Below are 19,234 nucleotides of genomic sequence, written 5' to 3'. Positions count from 1 at the left end.
TAAATCAAGATGTGATTTCCTTTTCTTCCTTCCTTCCTTCTTTCCTTCCTTCCTTCCTTCCTTCCTTCCTTCCTTCCTTCCTTCCTTCCTTCTTTCCTTCCTTCCTCCCTCCCTCCCTTCCTTCTTTCTTTCTTTTTTTCAGATACCACTAATTTACCATGACATGCTTAGTTGCTGACTCCAGAATAATCTTAGTATTGTTTCAACAAACCTGTCCATAAACCACTATCAAGATTTTAGAGTCCGAAGAGCAGTAAAACCTATTTTCTATTCCTAACGTAAATGCTGTCTGGAAAACGTAAAGGAAAATCGTATTCAAATGACTAGTGATTGTAACTCAGACTATGTTACCAGAGATATGAATAAACATCTTAGATAAAATTTACAAGTTTAAATAGCTCTCTCCTTTCTCTGATTTTCAGGGGATGTTTGAAATGTAACTGCTCCTCCCTTTCTTATTTGTTTGGTTTTAATTCTTGCAAAAATGTGGATTAAAAGGGCATACCAGGTATAAGTTTAAATTTCTAATTCATGACAATTAATTGGGGAAAACCTAAAAGCAAATGATCATAGTAAGTAGGGCTAAAGAGTGTTGATTTTTACCTGATTCATATTAAGACAAATCCTTACATAGCCAAGTCATTGGATGTAATATTTTGAAAGAATAAATATTACAAATTTCCTTGTTTAATCTCCCTCTTCTATATATAAGAAACTTGAGACTTAGGGCAAATTTGTATTATGAAAATGAAATAAAGATTAATAATATTAAACTGTGTTATAGAAAATATAAATATCCAATATCTAAAAAAACCAAAATCTTTAGAAATAATTTTTAAATGTTCATATTTAAGTTCAAATAACCAAGTCAATTACTTTGTCTTTACTAATTACACTTTAAAACTACATGCTGAAAATAGGTGTTTATTATCAAGTTGAGTTTTTACATAATCTTTTCTGATCTATTTACAATGATGTTTTCTATTGATAGCTGTATGTGCCAGAGTATTATGGAAACTGCAGTTTTGCCCTTTAAGCAAAGAGAATAGGAATGGCCAAGTAACAAAACAGCAACAACAAACAGAAATAATAATCAGTACGTTGGTATCATGACAACTAGTGAAATCACACATATATGCAAACATAAACACACACATACACACACACTCAGGACATTATAAGGACTATTTTTATTTGTGTTACCTTGAAATATATAGTTTAGGATAAAAGCCAGTACAAAGTCAACAGCTATAGGGACCTAAGAGTTTCTGGAATCATTAGAAATTGTACTGCTTTAACAAAATAAATTTATATGATTAATTCTAGAGTTACTCTTTCTCTGTTAAATTATTTTGGCCATTTTAAAAAATAGATTTATCATTTTGTAAACTGCTTGACTCATTTTTATCTTAATAAAAGATATCATATGTTATAACAGGATAATCTTGGTTCTGGGATGTGATTGGCAGTTAATATTAAGAATATGAGTATGGGTGTGTCTGGGTGGCTCAGTTGGTTGGGTATCCAACTCTTGATTGACTCGGGTCATGATCTCAGGTCCTGGGATTGAGCCCTGTGTCAGGCTTTGTGCTCAGCAGGGAGTCTGCTTGAGGATTTCTTTCCCTCTCTCCCTCCCCAACTTGCACTCTCTCTCTTTCTCGAGTAAATAAATAAATCTTTAAAAAAAAAAAGAATATGAGTATGAAAAGAAGTGAATCTTTGAGAAAATCCAAATGGGTTTACTCAATATAAGCATAATGTCTTTTTAAATTTCAATCTTTTAAAAAAAATTTACACTACTGAACTTTAATACTACATACATATTTATTTCTCTAACAATGTTGGCTTCAATTCAACTCAGCAATTATTTATTGAGTATAATGTGTTTGCCTAGCTACTGAAAAATGTAGAAAGATGAGAAAGACAAATTTCTGACGTTGTGGAGCAATAAGTCTAGTAGTGACAAATGTTCTACACTGAACATATATATATATATATATATATATATATATATATATATATATAAAGATTAAGATAAAAGCCATATAACAATCACAGAGTGCCGTGGAATTTCAAAATGGTAGAAAATATAAATGACTGGAAGGTTGAGAACAAGATTTCCTGAGATGTTATTGGAAAGGGGTCTTGAAGGGTGCCAGTGAATATTACATATGGAAATAGAAAAAAAATCATATAGATAGCTGACTAAAGTATACAGTCTTAATATATGCTTTGCAACACAAAAGGCAAGTAAAGCAGAAAAAGAGAGATAATTTAATAGCATGCTGATTACTCTTGCTACTCAATAGGAATGTGTCAGGGCATTGATGGTTGAAGTAAATCAACTCTAATTTGGTCTTCTCTCCATTTCTGAGTGAATTCACTATAAAATTCCATTTTGCATTTGTATTCCTTATTTTATGCTAAACAGTATTTTCTTAATAGCATAGCTATATGTACAAATTTTCATCAGAACTATATACACAGAACCATGTATATTGAGTTTAATGGATGATTTTCAATGGCCATTTTGAACACATGGGGTTTTAATGTTATTTGCTGAATCTAATCCACACATAACATGCAACTCCTATGTAAAGTCATAAAGTCAGGAAAGGGTGGGATTTGCCCCAGAAGCAATAATAAGGCAGTTTGAAGTCACAGTTCATGAAATGTTGACTGCTAATTCATGAGGTGTCTCTTAATCTTAAACAATAGAGAACCATTGAAAGATTTTGAGAAAGTATGTGCTCAGGTTGCAGTTTATGAGGTAAGAGGGAGCCAAAGCTATGTGTAGAATGGATTGAAGTCAAATATTGTCAGAGGAAAACACAGTAGACCACACACTGGTTGAAGGACAGATAATGCAGGTTTACCATATGCTGTGCTATGTGAGTGGAAAGAGCAAAATGGGTGATGGTACAGAAATTGTAGACATAACATCAGTAGGACCTAAAAATGATGACAAGTTAGGATGTCAAAAGGCACTTTCTGCTTTAAATCCAAATGTTTAGGGGATTGAAGATGTTTCTAACATAAATAGAGAAATGTGGAAAAATTTCTGGCTTCAGAAAAAAAGTGGGATGTTCAGCATAGCATTGGAAAAAAAATGAGTTTGAAGTATGGGGTGAATTCCAGTAGGGATTTGGGAGATGTTTACCTGGAAGTGATGATTGAAACTTTGGGAACAGAAGAGATTGCTATGGATACCTTGCAGAAAGATGAGAAGGAGCAAAACAAATTAAGAGAAAAATCTACACAATGTCTGAAACACATGCATTCAACAAGTTTTTTGTTTGTTTGTTTTGTTTTTGTTTTTTACCTTAATGTAAGGGGCAGGCAACAAGAAGTGAAATTTAAAAAAAAAAAAGGAATCTAAATGGTAAATGAATAGAGGACAATCCATATGGGAGCTCATAAGAAAAGATTTCAAAGAGAGGACATGTATTGCAGAGAAAGGTCAAATCTTACAGAGAAAGAAGTCAAAATGCAGTATTAATAGTCAAAGTTATCATTCATCAAGCTCATATTGTATTCTAGGCACTGACTGCATGTTCTATTTACGATGATGATGATATCATTATCAACATCATCATTATCTCTATTTTACATATTAGAAAACTGAAAGTTAGAGAGGTTTGGTAATTTATCTGAACTCACATAGTTATTATCCCTGGTAACCACTGAAACAGCAATTTCCATCAAAGGTAGAGATAGGGTGTTAGATTGCAAAAGGTGAAAGAACGAATGACTGAAAGAAAGACATCTAGATGCACTACACAAGATTATTTGATAAAAGGAAGGAGAAAGACAGAAAAAAATTAATAATTCAAAAAAATGCTTTTGAGGTTATTGGACTAGATATTTTATAGAGAGGAAGAAAAATTAATGTGGAGAAAAGAATTGAAAGCATAAGCAAGAAAAGTGACTAAGGTACCATAGGAAGTAAGAGGTCATAGGATCAATATCTAAAGAAAAGCCTTTCTGGGCAAAAATACTTTCTTCTTCAGTTCAGGATTGAAGAGAACAGAGATAGCCTACAGCAAATGTTTAAAACTGCCACAGGGAGAAATCAAAAGAGAAATATATAAGTCTAATAAGCAATATACTAAGTACTTTATTAGTTTCACAACACATAGACAATGGAGTGCTCGCCACATTATTTTCATCAGAAATAAGTAAAACTATTCCATAGGGTTGGTTATGGGAGGGGGCAGTGCTGTATTTAGAAATTCTTCATAAACAGTTCATCATATAATTCCAACAAAATCACTATTCTACTGTAGGAAATTTTTGGTTCTAATTATTCCAGATTGCTTTTAAACAATGATTAAATTCATCATTTCACTTTGTATTTATTGATACAACAATGGGGAAGGAAAACAAAACAATGTAATCACAGAAAAGAGTAACACTTTGCAGTTCACAGAAGCCCACAGAGAATTTTCATTACACAGAGGATCACCACAGAGCAAGCTGTTTGCTAAGCCAATGTCAGAGTTAAATCCCCATGTGTGGCAGTTGTTAGTTTTGTTACTTCTTTTGCTAAAGAGCATTTCATCCTTAACTCTTAACCTTACCCTGGGACCTGACTTGAAAATGTATGTTGCTTTTTCCAATGGAATCTTGAGTGAAAATTATATGGGTCAGCCTCAATCTACCATCACTTTTGGAAAAACAGTCAATCATAAGAAGGGACTGTACAAGTTTGACACTGTCTCACTCATCTTCCCTAGTCATCCATTCCCCCTATTCAGAGACAAACATTGATAACAAGTTCTTGTGAATTCTCTAGAAATATGTTTTTATTATAAAATACTTTTATAAAAAAGTGTTATATACTATGCTCCCTATTGTTTTCCTTCACTTTCTACTCAACACTTAATCACAAGAAATGTCCATGCCCATGTATTACAGTGATTTCCAATCTTTAAAGTTGCTGCAAGGTATTCTACTGTATGGATATACCATAATGTTCCCACTTAGTGCACTATTTTGGCCTATTTAGGTTGTTTGTAACACTTAGCTATTAAAAACAATTTAGCAATGAATAGCAATATCAAAGATGTTCAACATCATATGTCATTAAGGAAATGTAAATTAAAACAATGAGATATCACCTCACACCTATTAGAATGATGAAAAACCAAAACACTGATACAACAAATGCTGATGAGGATATGGAGAAATAAGAACTCCTCATTCATTGCTGGTGGGAATGCCAAATTGTTCGGCCACTCAGGAAGACAGTATGGCAGTTTCTTAAAAAATTAAACACATTTTTACCATATGATTCAGCAATTGTGCTCTGTGGTATTTACTTAAATGAGTTGAAAACTTGTGTCTACACAAAAACCTATACACAGATATTTATAGCAGATGTTTATATCACAATTGCCAAAACTTGGAAGCAACCAAGATATCTTTCAGTAGATGAATGGATAAAAAAAAAAAAAAAGTGGTACATCCAGACAATGGGATATTATTCATTGCGAAAAAGAAATGAGCTCTCAAGTCACGAAAGAACATGGAGGGAAATTAAATGCATATTGCTAAGTGAAAGATGAAGCCAGTCTGAAAAGGTAACATACTAATGATTCCAACTATATCATATCTGGAAACAGCAAAACTAGAGACAGTAAAAACGTTAGTGGTTTCCAGGGGTTGGGGATATGAATAGGCAGAGCACAGAGGATTTTTAGGGCAGTGAAACCACTCTGTATGATACTATGGTGGCACATGGCATATCATTACACATTTGTCCAAATCCATAGTTTGTACAACACCAAGAGTAAATTCTAATGTAAACTACGAACTTTGGGTGATGTGTCAAAGTAGGAATGCAAGTTCATCAACTGTAATAAATCATTCTGTTGTGGGATGCTGTTAGTAAAGGAAGTTGTGTGTGTGTAGGGGTAACGGGGTACATGGGAATTCTGTTCTTTCCTCTCACTTTTATTATGAACCTAAAACTGTTCTAAAACTTCAGTCTACTAAAAAAAAAGGCTTTCACAGAAATTTAATTGTGCAGTATATCCCATGTCATTCCGTTCTAAATATTTAAATATCTATATCTATATCTATATCTATCTATCTATATATATATATATTAGGGTTTCTTTATTAATCTGTTGATTAGTTTGAAGTATGATTTTAGTTTTCAAATTCATGGTCTTCTAATCTTTATTTAAAGATTTTATTTCTTTATTTGAGAGAGAGAGAGAGAGAGGAGCAGGGGGAGGGGCAGAGGAAGAGGGAGAAATAGATTCTGCACTGAGCAGGGAGCCTGATGTGGGGCTCGATCCTAGGACCCTGGGATCATGACCTGAGCCAAAGGCAGACATTTAACCAACTAAGCCACACAGGTGCCCTGGCTTTCTAATCTTTTTGATGCTGAATTCTAATTTGACTTTTGTGTATGGAGAATGCTTTCTGTAGATTGTCAATTATTTGTGGTACAGGTAAGGGTATCTATATACTTATTGACTTAAGTTTATTGAGTGCATTATTCAAATCTTTAAAAAATATAATTTAAATGAATATCTTTGTACACATCACCCTTCCAATGCATTAAGTATATTTGTAGGATAAAGTCTTAGAGGTGGAATTGTGAAAGTGTATTTACATTTTAAACATAGATACATATTGCTAAATGGCCCTCCTTATAGTTTCATCAATATTTACTGACATCAGTGTCTGCTTCATCTACATAGGGTATTATTGGTTTTGTTAATAATCACCAATCTGATTTTGAAAAAAAAAAAAAAATGCAGGGACGCCTGGGTGGCTCAGTTGGTTAAGCGTCTGTCTTCAGCTCAGGTCCTGATCCCAGGGTTCCTTGCTCAGCAGGGAGCCTGCTTCTCCCTCTGCCTGCCGCTCTCTCTCTCTCTCTGACAAAATAAATAAATAAAATCTTGAAAAAAAAAGGAAAGAAAAAAATGCAATCCTACTAAAGACTTGACTTTCTCTCATGGGTGAGTGTGATTGTCTTTTCCCTTGTTTAACAGACTTTTGTATTTCTTTTTTCTGTGAACTTTGCCCACTTTTATATGGGTAGTTGGTCTTTTAAAAAAATGATACCGAAGAGTTATTATGTATCAGAATATATAATTATTTATGATCTGTGTTGCAAATATTTCCCCTATTTATTCTATATTAACTACTTTCTTCAGTTTGGGACCATATTCACTTATTTTTTTTTTAATTTTATTATGTTATGTTAGTCACCATACAATACATCATTGGTTTTTGATGTGGTGATCCACGATCCATATTCACTTTTAAAGAGAGGAGGATTTTTTTTTTCATAGAGAATTGTTCATTTAATATTTGTTGGATTTGTTCATGCTTTGTCTAGAATGGTGGCAGTAATGGTCATCAGAGACAAAGTTTATAATTTTTGTGTGTATGGGAGGCACTAACTTTGGGGAGTTATAAAACCAATACTATGTTGCTTAAAACAATAGCTTAAAAGCTTTTATTCCTTTTGAATGCTCTGGAGGAGATGAAACAGCACTGTAACAATGTTCCTTAGATATCTGGTAGCATTTTTCTACTGGACTTGGAGCTTTTGGAAGAATGATGAGAGGGGACAGATATTGATTTTTTTTCCTTATTGTTATAAATAAATCACCTGCACTTTCCCTTCTAGAATAAATTGTGAAGTGCGTATTTATGAATGCATGATTTTATTAATACAGGTTTTTTATTCATTTCTATGACACTGCATAGTTTCTTTAATTTGTATAATTTTTTAGCATCTCTAATTAATTTCACATTCTCATTTACGTACTGGATTTTCAGTAGGTTTTCTTTATTAGGTCAGTTAACGTATTAGCAATTTTGGTTATTCTTTTGAAAACTTAATTCTTGAATTTTCAAATCATGCTATTTTTCTTTCTCTTTTCTAAATTTAAAAATTAATCTGTTTTTCTGTTTTCCTTTGGTTTGCTGTTAGGTCCTAACTTCTTGAGTTAGATGTTGCACTAGTTAGGATAAGATGAGCTGCAGTAACAAACTAAAACCTGTATATATGCTCTTTAGACCCATAATTTAAAAGGTCACTGGGACAGGAGAAAAAAAGAGCAGGAGGATGCTCACTTTCTAGCTTAAGTGCTTTGGCATGGAAGTGATATAGTCCATTGGCTAGAGCTAGTCGCCTGGCCCCAATCTAACTGCAAGAGAGTTGAGAAATAAAGCGTAAGGAGAATTGGTGAATACTGTCTCTCCTACATATTGTTAAAAAATATGTTTTAAAATTTGTTAATGTAAATATAGGTATCTAAAAAGTCTTAGAACAGTTTTAACCTTTAATAAATTTAAAAATATAAATGTTACAAGCATACATATTATTTGAAAGTTTATCTAAATTTATTATACTTTTGTAAATGGAGTTTTAATTACATGCAATTTTGTAAATTTAGAATATAACACTTTTAACATTAACATTTTTTGTTCCACGTCCACTATTTGAAGATGGCAAACTACTAGAAATTATTAGAAAAAAAACTTAAACATTCATTATTCAAGATTCACAAAACTAACAATATGTTAAATATAAATAATTACAGTTTCAGATGATGTTTTCAGTGATTTTATAGCATTTACACTTCTGAAGTTATTAAAGGTTAAAACACCACTAAGAGTTTGGGACATCACATAAAAATGTGCAAAGTTATGAATTTTTCCTTTGAGCAATGCTTTATTTATATTCCATGTGGTCTGATATGTACAAATCTTTATTTTCTAAAATTTCTACAACTTCAGTTTGATTCCCTCTAGAATTAAGATAATGAGTGTTTTTATTATTAAAGTTCCAAATGCAAGGGTGGTTTTACTCTTCATAATTATTAGATTTATTATACTATGATCAGGAAATTTTGTCTGCATCACTTCCACTTCTTGGAATTTATGGAAGTTGTTTGTGACAATAAATGCTTATTTTTAAAAAATATTTCATGAGCCTTATAAAAGAAGTTGATTTTTTTTTGACTTCTAAGAATAGAATTATATTTAGGGATATTCTTTTCCATTTTTTTTTCTCTTTGAGGATCTCAAACATACTTATTTTAATTCTTTTTTTTTTAGATCTGTCATTTAAACATCTCATTTTCATTTAATCTTGAGTAAATTCATTTTATGATTGATTTTTGATGGCTGGTTTTACTAGAGATGGTTTTCTTCATGGATTTTAGAAATTTCTTTTCAATCTCATCTTGGATAGGAGTTTTCAATTTTCTCTCTGACTTTATGTGTTTACTCATCACTGTGTACAGGTATTGCTGCTTCTAGTTCAACCCACTCCATCACTGCCCCACTCTTGGTTCAAGAATACATCCTGTATTTGTCTTTTTATCACTTTCAGTCCCTAAGCTAGCCAGAGGCTTGGCATGATTGCCATGCTTATGTCCTCCCATCCCTCTAGGCACACAACTTCATTTAAGTAACCATCCTAGGAAGCAACCAGCAGTAATTTTTCTCCCCCTCTTTTCAGAAGCAAAGGAGTCCCATTCCAGTTTCTGATTTTCAACAGTGAGCCTGGCTTCAGTCCCCAACTTCATGTCAGACAGCTTTATTTCCCATTAAACCTAAGATCTGAACACCTGTTCATCTCTACTGGCCTCCAACTCCAATCCAATCAGGCATCCAGATTCAACCCAGCTCACCATTTGTTATGTTATTTTATTTCAGTTCATCAGAGATATATTTTGTCAATATGACCATATCTCTCTCATTTTCTTCTGTTCTGTTTTATCATCATTTTTATGTGTTTTTAACAAAGTGTGAACTTAAAATTACATCTTTATGAATTTTTTTCTTATCCCTTCTTAATGACATTAGAGTAGTTCATTGTGTGAATGCACTATAATTATTAAGTAGTTCCCCTAATGATGGGAAATTCACTATTTCTAGTTTGGGGGCTATTAAAACAAAATGTTGCACTGAAAATCTTTCTGTATATATATTCATTTTTTTTAAGATTTTATTTATTTATTTGAGAGAGAGAGAGTGAGAGAGTGCATGAGATAGGTGAGGGTCAGAGGGAGTAGCAGACTTCATGCTGAGCAGGGAGCCCCACGAGGGACTTGATCCTGGGACTCTGGGATCATGACCTGAGCCGAAGGCAGACGCTTAACTGACTGAGCCACCAAGGCGCCCTACTCTTTCTGTTCATTACATGAATATCTCGAAGTGAGAAATTTGGGCCAAATTTATATTCTTACCAACAGCTGGAGGTCCTATTTTCCCCATAATCTTGCCATCATTGTATAATATCAAATATTTATTTTCTTTTGTCAATATGAAGAATGCATCTCTGGGTTGCTTTTCCATGAGAGGTAGACATGAACTTTCTTCCCCTGATTCCTCAATAATAATATAACTGCAACTTACTGGTCTGGGTGTGAGGGACCAGATATGAGAGATTGTAGTTCTTGGTCAAAGATAGGTCCTTTGAAATTAGAAGCTCTTAAATATTCGTTTATTTATTTATTTATTTATTTATTTTTATTTATTTATTTAGAAGCTCTTAAATATTAATGATTATATAATATTTTTAATTTAGCTCACATTCTCTTCTTTAAAAGAATAAAGTAATTTATTAATGTGTCTAGACTTTTACTCTAATAGATGGCAATTTATGTATAAAAGAAAAGCCACTGTAACCACCAAATGTAAACTGATTACCCTGAAAACTTTTAAATGTTTAAGCTAGCATTTGGAAGTCTTAAAAAAATAAATATGAACCCTGAATTCAGCATCTTGGGTAGTTTAAAGGTCTTTTAGTTTGTAAGGCTACTAATTTAAACTGATAAGAACAAATACTACACTTGATCTTAGCCAAAAGGCCGAGAAGCGATTGGGCTACTAATTAAATTAAAGTCAATTTAAAAATATCAAAAACATTATAGACATGTACATATATTTAATCTAATATTTATATATATGGATCTCTTTAATATCTGCAATATTCATAAATATGCGTATGTAATTAGGAGTTATGACTCCTCAAATAGTTTGATATATTGTGGTTTACTATACTTAAGCCACAGATTAAATTAGAATCAGATTGATGGTTAAACTATTACCTTTCACATTTTGCTTTTATTTTTTATTCTATTTATTTTTATTTGTGTGTGTGTGAGAGAGAGGACTTAAATTCTACTCCTTCAGCAAATTTCAGTTACACAATGCAGTGTTATCAACTACAGTCACCATGTTACAATGTATTTCCCTCTGATAATGCAACATAAATTTTATTTCAGTTCTACTTTTTTACATTAAATTTTGGTTTACATGATGACTATTTGATACATATATGTGATGTTTCATATTAAATGGATAATCCAAATCCCAAGTCAACACACATAAAATTGTCTCTCAGGATCCAATTTTCCAAAGATACCCAGCGTATGGAATCAAAATACACTATCCCCCAAATATGCTACTTTTACATAAGGATTATTTTCAGCTGAAAACATTTGAAGTCCAACAGATGTAGAAAGAAGCCTTCCCATAGCTTCCCTAATCTGACTATAAGCATAAAACTTCTGAGAAATGAGGACTGCCATAAATCCTTTTGTAGAGAAGTTTTATGGCCATGGAGAAAATAGAAAATCAGTGCCACAATGGACCTGCACACATTTTATTAACTAGCCCTTATCGTCCATTAGTTCCCCCATATATTTACCTACCTACAACTTGCCATCCCTATAAACTCAAAGTCCTTTTCCTTTCTTTTCTCACCTTTCCACAAATTTACTATTATTTGCTAAGATTCTATATAAGCCCAAGTTCCAACCACCCCCTGGAGTTACTCATCACTGAGTTTTCCTACATGCGTGACGTATGTGTATATAAACTTGTTTTTTTCTTTCTTTTCTTATAATCTATCTGTTGTCTATCTAATTTAAAGGGCCCCAGCCAATGAATCTAATGTGGGTATAGAAAAAGGTTTTTCCTCCTTACATTATTATTTAACATGTTATTCATCTATTAAATTCCAATCAATACAGTATGTTCCAAAAAGATAATTTCTAAATTTAAAGTCACATTTTTTAACCAATAACCCCCAAACTAAGACACTTAATGTAACAATTGAAAAGAGTCACATAATTGTGAAAAATATTGTTGGAAAAGTAACCATTTTGAAAACACAACTCCCTCATTAAGAATGAGCCTCAGGAGTATTTATTTCTCTATACCCATATTAGCTTATATTTATCTCTTTATTTCTTAGTTGAATGCTTAATTGAAAACAGGAAGTGTGTCCAAATTAAGAAACACAATTTCTTTTTATATTTTTAGATGGCCATGGGCCATGTGGTTTCCAGAGTTTTGTTTAATCATAGCTGTGATAACTTTTCATTTCTACCTTTTGGTTCAAATACTTAATAAGGAGCAAAATGAATCACCAAGCGATTAGGCAATTCAAAAAACAATTTCACCTCATCCCAGAGATGATTCCATAATATATCCTGAAATCATAGGAATTGTTTCCATGGATTATTTGATTGATGATATAACCCATTTCACAATTATACCACAGTAGTTAATTGTAATATTTTTTTTTTCACTAAACTTCAACTCATCATCTGGTATAAAGAGGAAAATATATAAGTTGGTTTATTATGTCAGATAGAACCTACTCTATGTAGAAAAACAAAATGGAACAGTCATAATAATAGAATAACATCATAAAAAAAATAAAAGCCACAATGACTTTCAAAACAATTCAGTTTTGAATGACAGTCATCACCTTTATCTTAATGAAATCTAGCAATAGCACAATTGAATTTAAGAATCTACTGTACTTGAAAATAAATGTATATAATTCTGCCCTTCCATTTCATTCATCTTCATGAAATTTTAGGGTGAGGATTTATCTGTGGAAAGAGGAATGCTGTCTGTGGGTTTAGCATACTTATCTCTCTTTCTGGAGTCTGGCATTTCAGACTCTGAATCCAGGATTTCCTGGTCTCAAATCCCAATTCTCCCATGCTGTCTCTTTTGACTATTTTTTAAACTTGAGCATGTTAAAAACTCTTCTGGACTTCAGTTTTTTCACTGTGAGTTGGGATGATGAGATGAGTTCACGGAGAAAACATTCTTTAGAGCGGTGCTGGGCCCATAGATAGTTCTCCATAAATGTTAGCTAGTATTATTATCATATGTAAAGTATGAGCAAACTTACTAGAAACACAAGAACCTTTTTTATGCAGGTAAGATACACACTGAGGATGGGCCAAAGGGATTCTACCTCCAGGAACCCCAAGGTGGAGGATGAACCGATGTACTGCTTACCTGTACTCCGACAGGAAAACTTGGTTTTGTGATCACACAGTCGTAACGTCCCATTGCAGCCTTTTTCATCACTACCATCTTCACAATCTTTTTCCCCATCGCAGCGCCACAGATCAGGAATGCAGTTTCCATCGGGATGGCACTGAAATTCATTCCCGTTACAACCAGCAGGAGAACGGACCTCTTAAATTGAAATGAGGGAGGGAGAGGCAGAGGGGGAAAGATAGGAGAGAAATTATTATTTTACTTGATGATAATTTTTTCACTTTTTTTTCTTTTCAGGCATTAGTATGCTGCCAGAGAGAATATATTTTCACTTTAGTTGTTTAATAGCTGTAATACTCTCTGATATTTGCAAATTCGTTTTAGAAACGTTAATGATTAGAGGAAATGATGTTTCTTGCCTCCCACAGAATTCCTGAAAGTGCCACATACATTAGGAAAAAGGAAGATATGTAGATATTCTGTTGTGATTTGTATTAGAACCTCAAGAATGAGATCTTTAAAGGGCTTTTTGCTGTGGCATATGTGAGATTTCACACTCTACACTAATTGTCAAGTCTTTGGTTGGTCTTTTGACATTTCTTTAGACAACTTCTTTCAGACTAGTAAAGGGTAAATAACCAAAAAATCATAAGTACTTTCTGATTAACAATATCTTTGAAGAATAATGTCCAAAATTTTGAAAACAAACAAACAAACAAAAAGCTCCAGATAATAAGCAAATTCTTTAGGACATAAGATTTCAATTCTAGAATGAGAACAGTCACACATAAGAATTTGAGGTTCTATGAATTCAAGTTCAACTTATCAATTAATAACTCATACAGTTCCCAGATAATAGTATTCCTCAAAACCTGTTGACTAAAAATATAGATTAAATTCTACAGGTTAAATTCTTGCATAAGCAAGAATAAGGAAACATCAATGTTGGGGATATGGATGCTTTACAGTATAACAATTGAATATGGCTATCATTAGCAGTATTTTAAATTTTTATTAATATCTAATATTATGAAATATCATATTAACCAGTATCTCCAAATTCTGTTGTAAAATAGATTTTAGTATGTATTTTTCTGAATCTAATTTTTTTTAAGATTTTATTTATTTGACAGAGAGAGACAGCGAGAGAGGGAACACAAGCAGGGGGAGTGGGAGAGGAAGAAGCAGGCTTCTCACGGAGCAGGGAGCCCAAAGAGGGGCTCGATCCCAGGACCCTGGGATCATGACCTGAGCCAAAGGCAGATGCTTAACAACTCAATCACCCAGGCGCCCCTCTAAATCAAATTTTTAATGTAATAAACTTGTTGCATATTTCCTACAGCTATATTCAGCAATTTATCTACATTGCCTCTATAATAGCAATTAATCTATATCATTATGATAAATTTAAAACAGTTTTAGGTGAGTTACCCATTACTTAAAGCTTGTTTGGTAGGAATCATGTGGTTATGAGTTACGATTAAATTCACTTGAGGTCAAAGCTAACAATATCATTTATATCACCAACGCAGTTACTTAATCTTTTTAGACCTCTATGTGTTTACCTAGAGAGTAAAGAGTCTACAGGGTTGTTGTGAGGAAATAAATTGGATATCTGTAAATAATTATTTTAGCTACAAAATTTTGTTATTTTTGCTGTTATTTTCTATAATATAAATATTCATTTTCTGAATTTTTCTCAATTTAAAGACTTTCAAAAACAATAATATGTCAGGTGATACAATATTATAAAGATGCACAAAATAGACTTACCTCTACTCCTTAAGTATTTCTAAAGCAGTAACAGCAGCAAAAATATATATAAAATGAGCCCCACTGTAGCAGGAATAAAGTTGTTTTGGTAGAACATAGCTATTCCAATTCACAGAAAATCTATAGGACTAAGTTTTAAAAGTAACCACTGCAAAGAACACTTCTACTCATCCCACTCAACTTAAAGGCATTGAGTTTAGGATGGCTTTGAAGTCCCTTCCAAGAAGAGACTTTTTCTACTTTCCTAGTCATGCAAATCATTCTGACTTTGGGTATATAGAGTGTTCATGATTAAACAAAATGTCTGCGGGGATGCCTGGCTGACTCAGTCGGTTAAGCGTCTGCCTTCAGCCCAGGTCATGATTCCAGGGTCGTGGGATGGAGTCCCGCATCGGGCTCCCTGCTCAGTGGGGAGCCTGCTTCTCTCTCTGTCTGCCGCTCCCCCTGCCTGTGCTCTCTCTCTCTCTCTCTCTCTCTCTCTGATATATAAAATCTAAAATAAATCTAAAATAAAATCTATAAATCTAAAATAAATACATTAATACATAAATAAATAAATAAAATGTTTGCTTCCACACACAAAATCAACAAAGACGGTGGAGTCTGTGCACATTCAGGAGATATATATGGAATGTGATACAGCGAACTCCCACCATCGTTAATTTGTTATCTGCGGAGTGTACTATTTCGCAGTATGGCCTAACTACCATAGTGGTAAAGAATGCTGGGACAGGTCTCATAAACAAGATATTGTGAAGTCTTCAAACCTGGAGTCTTTTTAAAGGTAATTTGAGAATCCTACGTGATTTCAATACTCAGGAAGAGCAAAGGAGACAAATCAAATGGAGTTCCGAGACCTAGTCAGCTCTTAAAGTGATTCCATGGTGAGGAGGTGAACTGTCATGCAGCAGTGAAATGGCCTTTGGTTCTTTTACTACTTCAACTTCCTTGAAAACAAAATACAAACTTTGGCTCAGCTGAATTTTAAAACCTGTAGTATGAGCTCAGCCAATAATGCATAAAGGCTCTATTTCAGGTAATTGTCACTCAGTGATTCCAAATACTTAATAATGGAAGGTATAGTCTATTGACTTTTCTGCATTCTGTAAAATAAGAGTTGAAGACTGGCAGCTCATATATTGAATTTGTCCCTCAGCATGTTTAATTTGGCAAACATACTATTGAACTCTTAAAAATCTGAAGATTTCCTATAAAAATATCTAGAATTTCCAGTTCCTTGAAAAGTAAGATGCTTGGGCTAGCATCCTTGCAAGGTAACAACTGCTACCCGCTTTATATGGGGCATTATAATACATTATATATATTAACATATACGTTATGTTATAATATATAACATATGCAACAATATATTAATATATATTTTATGTTATATTAATATATATTATATGTATTAACAGCTTCCTATTATAATGAAGAGATGAAGATACTCATTTTTATTGTATTTTCCCTAGTTGATTTTTTTCCTTGGTGGAAGTGGACAGTCGGGCAACTGCAAACTACATTTTCTTTTGTTTCTGAATCTACTTCTGAAAAGCTGCAGAGAAAATTTGGTTTCACTCTTGCTTCAATATTAGTACTAATTTTACTCTCTTCTGCAAATTAGTATTCCTTCTTTATAAGTCCATCTTATGGATAGTCACGAATAATCCTGAAATTCATCATGCTTCTCTCTTTGCAATAGCCTCTTATAATTTAGAGCCAAATTTATGAATCATTTTTCATATATGAATTTATTTGGAACAATCTCACTCTCAGATTTATTTACATTGCTAAATCTTTTTCTGCTTCTTTAAAAAAGTCCTGGGTGCCTGGGTGGCTCAGTCGTTAAGCGTCTGCCTTCAGCTCAGGTCATGGTCCCAGGGTCCTGGGATCGAGCCCCACATCAGGCTCCCTGCTTGGCGGGAAGCCTGCTTCTCTCTCTCCCACTCCCCCTGCTTGTGTTCCCTCTCTCGCTGTGTCTCTCTCTGTCAAATAAATAAAATTAAAAAAAAAAAAAAGTCCTTCCTCTTTATAATATTTTATCTTTCCAGGTAATCATTTCGATTATTTCTGGAAATAATCAGCATGCTAAGTAAATAAAGAAACAGGATAGTGATACGTAAGGAAATTTTGAGAAGAAATACATTACATTTAAAAGTACCTAATTGAAGAAACACGATATTAGCTTAAATAAAATTAAATGGTATATACCAAATTCTAAACTATATTTCTATTCCTCTTCCCATCCTTTATTTCTTCAGGTACTATGTTGCCTCAAGAATGTCAATAATAATGAAAGGAATTCTATGTTTAACTAATTATTGTAAAAGTCATGCTTTGACTCTTCTAAACATATTTTGGATTTGATTTCAAAGATCTAGTTCTTTAAAGTCGTATTAAATCATTAACTCAATGACCTAATGGGAAATTCTCAAGAAGATTTATATAAACTAAGAAATCTAGATAGATCAACCTGATTCAAAAAAGAGACTTGCAAAAGGTAAACTGCTGCTTCAGGAGAAGCAGTATGATGTGATCCAGCACTGTGGCGACTTTACATATAGAACCCGAACCTTTTAGCTCAATGTTATTTACCTCTGGAAATAAGCTAGATAAATAAGCTGTGGTTACACAGACAAGGTGGCATGGATGAAAGGGAGAGTATGCTGCTATTGTCTGAGGTTTTTTGTTTTTTGTTTTTTTTAAATTCAATTTGCATTTTCTTTGCTTCGCTTGGTATTGTTTGGTTTGTCTATTTGTACTTCATAAGTGAATCTACTCATTTGTTTTCTTATTCTAAATAAACATTTATCTTATGAATCTAAATACAAATGTGGTATTTCCCTGAAGCTTTTCTTCTTCCTAAACTACTCGTGTCTAAACTTCTATGGGTGGGTATACTATTTATTAATTGACACCACACACAACCAGATCATAATAAGTTTAAAATGACAGTATAGTCTAGAGAAGGAAATACAGTAACACCATTATAAATATTCAAATCTAAGTGATGAAACAATTCTCCTTTTAATAATGTTTACATACATGTCACTAATGTAACCCTCCTGATCCTAGTTATATTATTCCCCCAAACTTGGATTCCCTTCATCTATTAATGTCCATAATTTTCTTTAAGACTCAATTAAAAAAACAATTATATAGGACCGGGGCTCTTATTCTGGTGTCTGCAGATTCAGGAAATTCATGGATAAGCTTTAGAGATTTATAAGCTCTCAGATTTTACATGATGCTTTACGTTGTTATACATCTTTTCCCCTGTGGAAGGGACTCAGAGCTTTTTTTGACTCACAGAGGACTCTAAGGAGAATGCCAAGACCAATTTCACACTTTCCTGTTTTTATTTTTAATTCCCATTCCATACACCTTGCATGTAAACAGTAGTTTATATGGCATTTGATTTTGCTTGTGCTTCAAATTCATCATACTAGAATGGATTAAAACCCAGTGAAAAAAGATCACTCATCTGTTCCTTTTGATTTTGATTAAAAATAAGCAAAGCTGCTTATTGAGAGCACCCCACTTCACAGAAACAAAACCCACAAATCAATATGTCTGTATTTATACAGATGATAAGCAGCAGAGGTGATATTTGAGCCTACATAATTAAACTTAGAGCCTGCTTTCTTTACCACTGTACCATTTCTACCTTTTGCAAGTCTTTTCTCATGTAGAGCTTAAAAAAGAAAAAAAAAAAAAAAAAAAGAATCAGCTCATATAATAATCATGAAGTAACAATAAACTCATTTACATTTTGTGTTTCAAATACTGTTGTTCAGTCTATTTCATTTCGAATAAAGTGTAATATTTATTTTATTCTGTTGCAAAGTCATGGTAAAATTTGGTCTTTTATGAAAATGAGAGAGCACCATGGATTCTTATAACAGAGGAAAAGAAAAGAGTTCTGTTCATGATTAAGAGTCAGGCAGGGGCTGGGGGAGAAGTAGAATGGGACAAAAGATAATCTGAACAAAGTCAGCAGCATTCATAAAATTCTATGTAGAGTGTGATGGAGAAGGGGAGAAAGAGAAAACTAGACAGGTGGGCAAGGCCTGGACCTTGAATGACCCTGTGTGCTTTGCTAAATGGTTTGGATTGAAGCCTGAAGGTTACTGGGAATCACAGAAAGACCTTCCACTAGATTCTGATAATGCTC

At 33.1% G+C, this 19,234-nt stretch overlaps 1 protein-coding gene and 1 pseudogene across 9 annotated transcripts in view; both read right to left on the bottom strand.

The window, feature by feature from the left end:
* LRP1B (LDL receptor related protein 1B) overlaps positions 1–19,234 on the bottom strand; it is a 1,853,519-nt gene that overhangs the window by 645,636 nt on the left and 1,188,649 nt on the right. For all 9 annotated transcript variants that reach the window (XM_032387847.1, XM_032388632.1, XM_032390176.1 and 6 more), the window contains one exon: positions 13,303–13,485. In XM_032387847.1, the coding sequence (XP_032243738.1) occupies positions 13,303–13,485 (183 nt within the window). The remainder of the gene's footprint in view (positions 1–13,302; positions 13,486–19,234) is intronic.
* LOC116638305 lies at positions 10,719–10,859 on the bottom strand (annotated as a pseudogene).

Source organism: Phoca vitulina, unplaced genomic scaffold (genome assembly GCF_004348235.1).
Source record: "Phoca vitulina isolate PV1807 unplaced genomic scaffold, GSC_HSeal_1.0 scaffold1, whole genome shotgun sequence".
In the NCBI taxonomy this organism is placed as follows: Eukaryota; Metazoa; Chordata; class Mammalia; order Carnivora; family Phocidae; genus Phoca; species Phoca vitulina.
The sequence above is the reverse complement of the archived record's forward strand: the minus strand, read 5'-3'. Positions and strand labels throughout refer to the sequence as shown.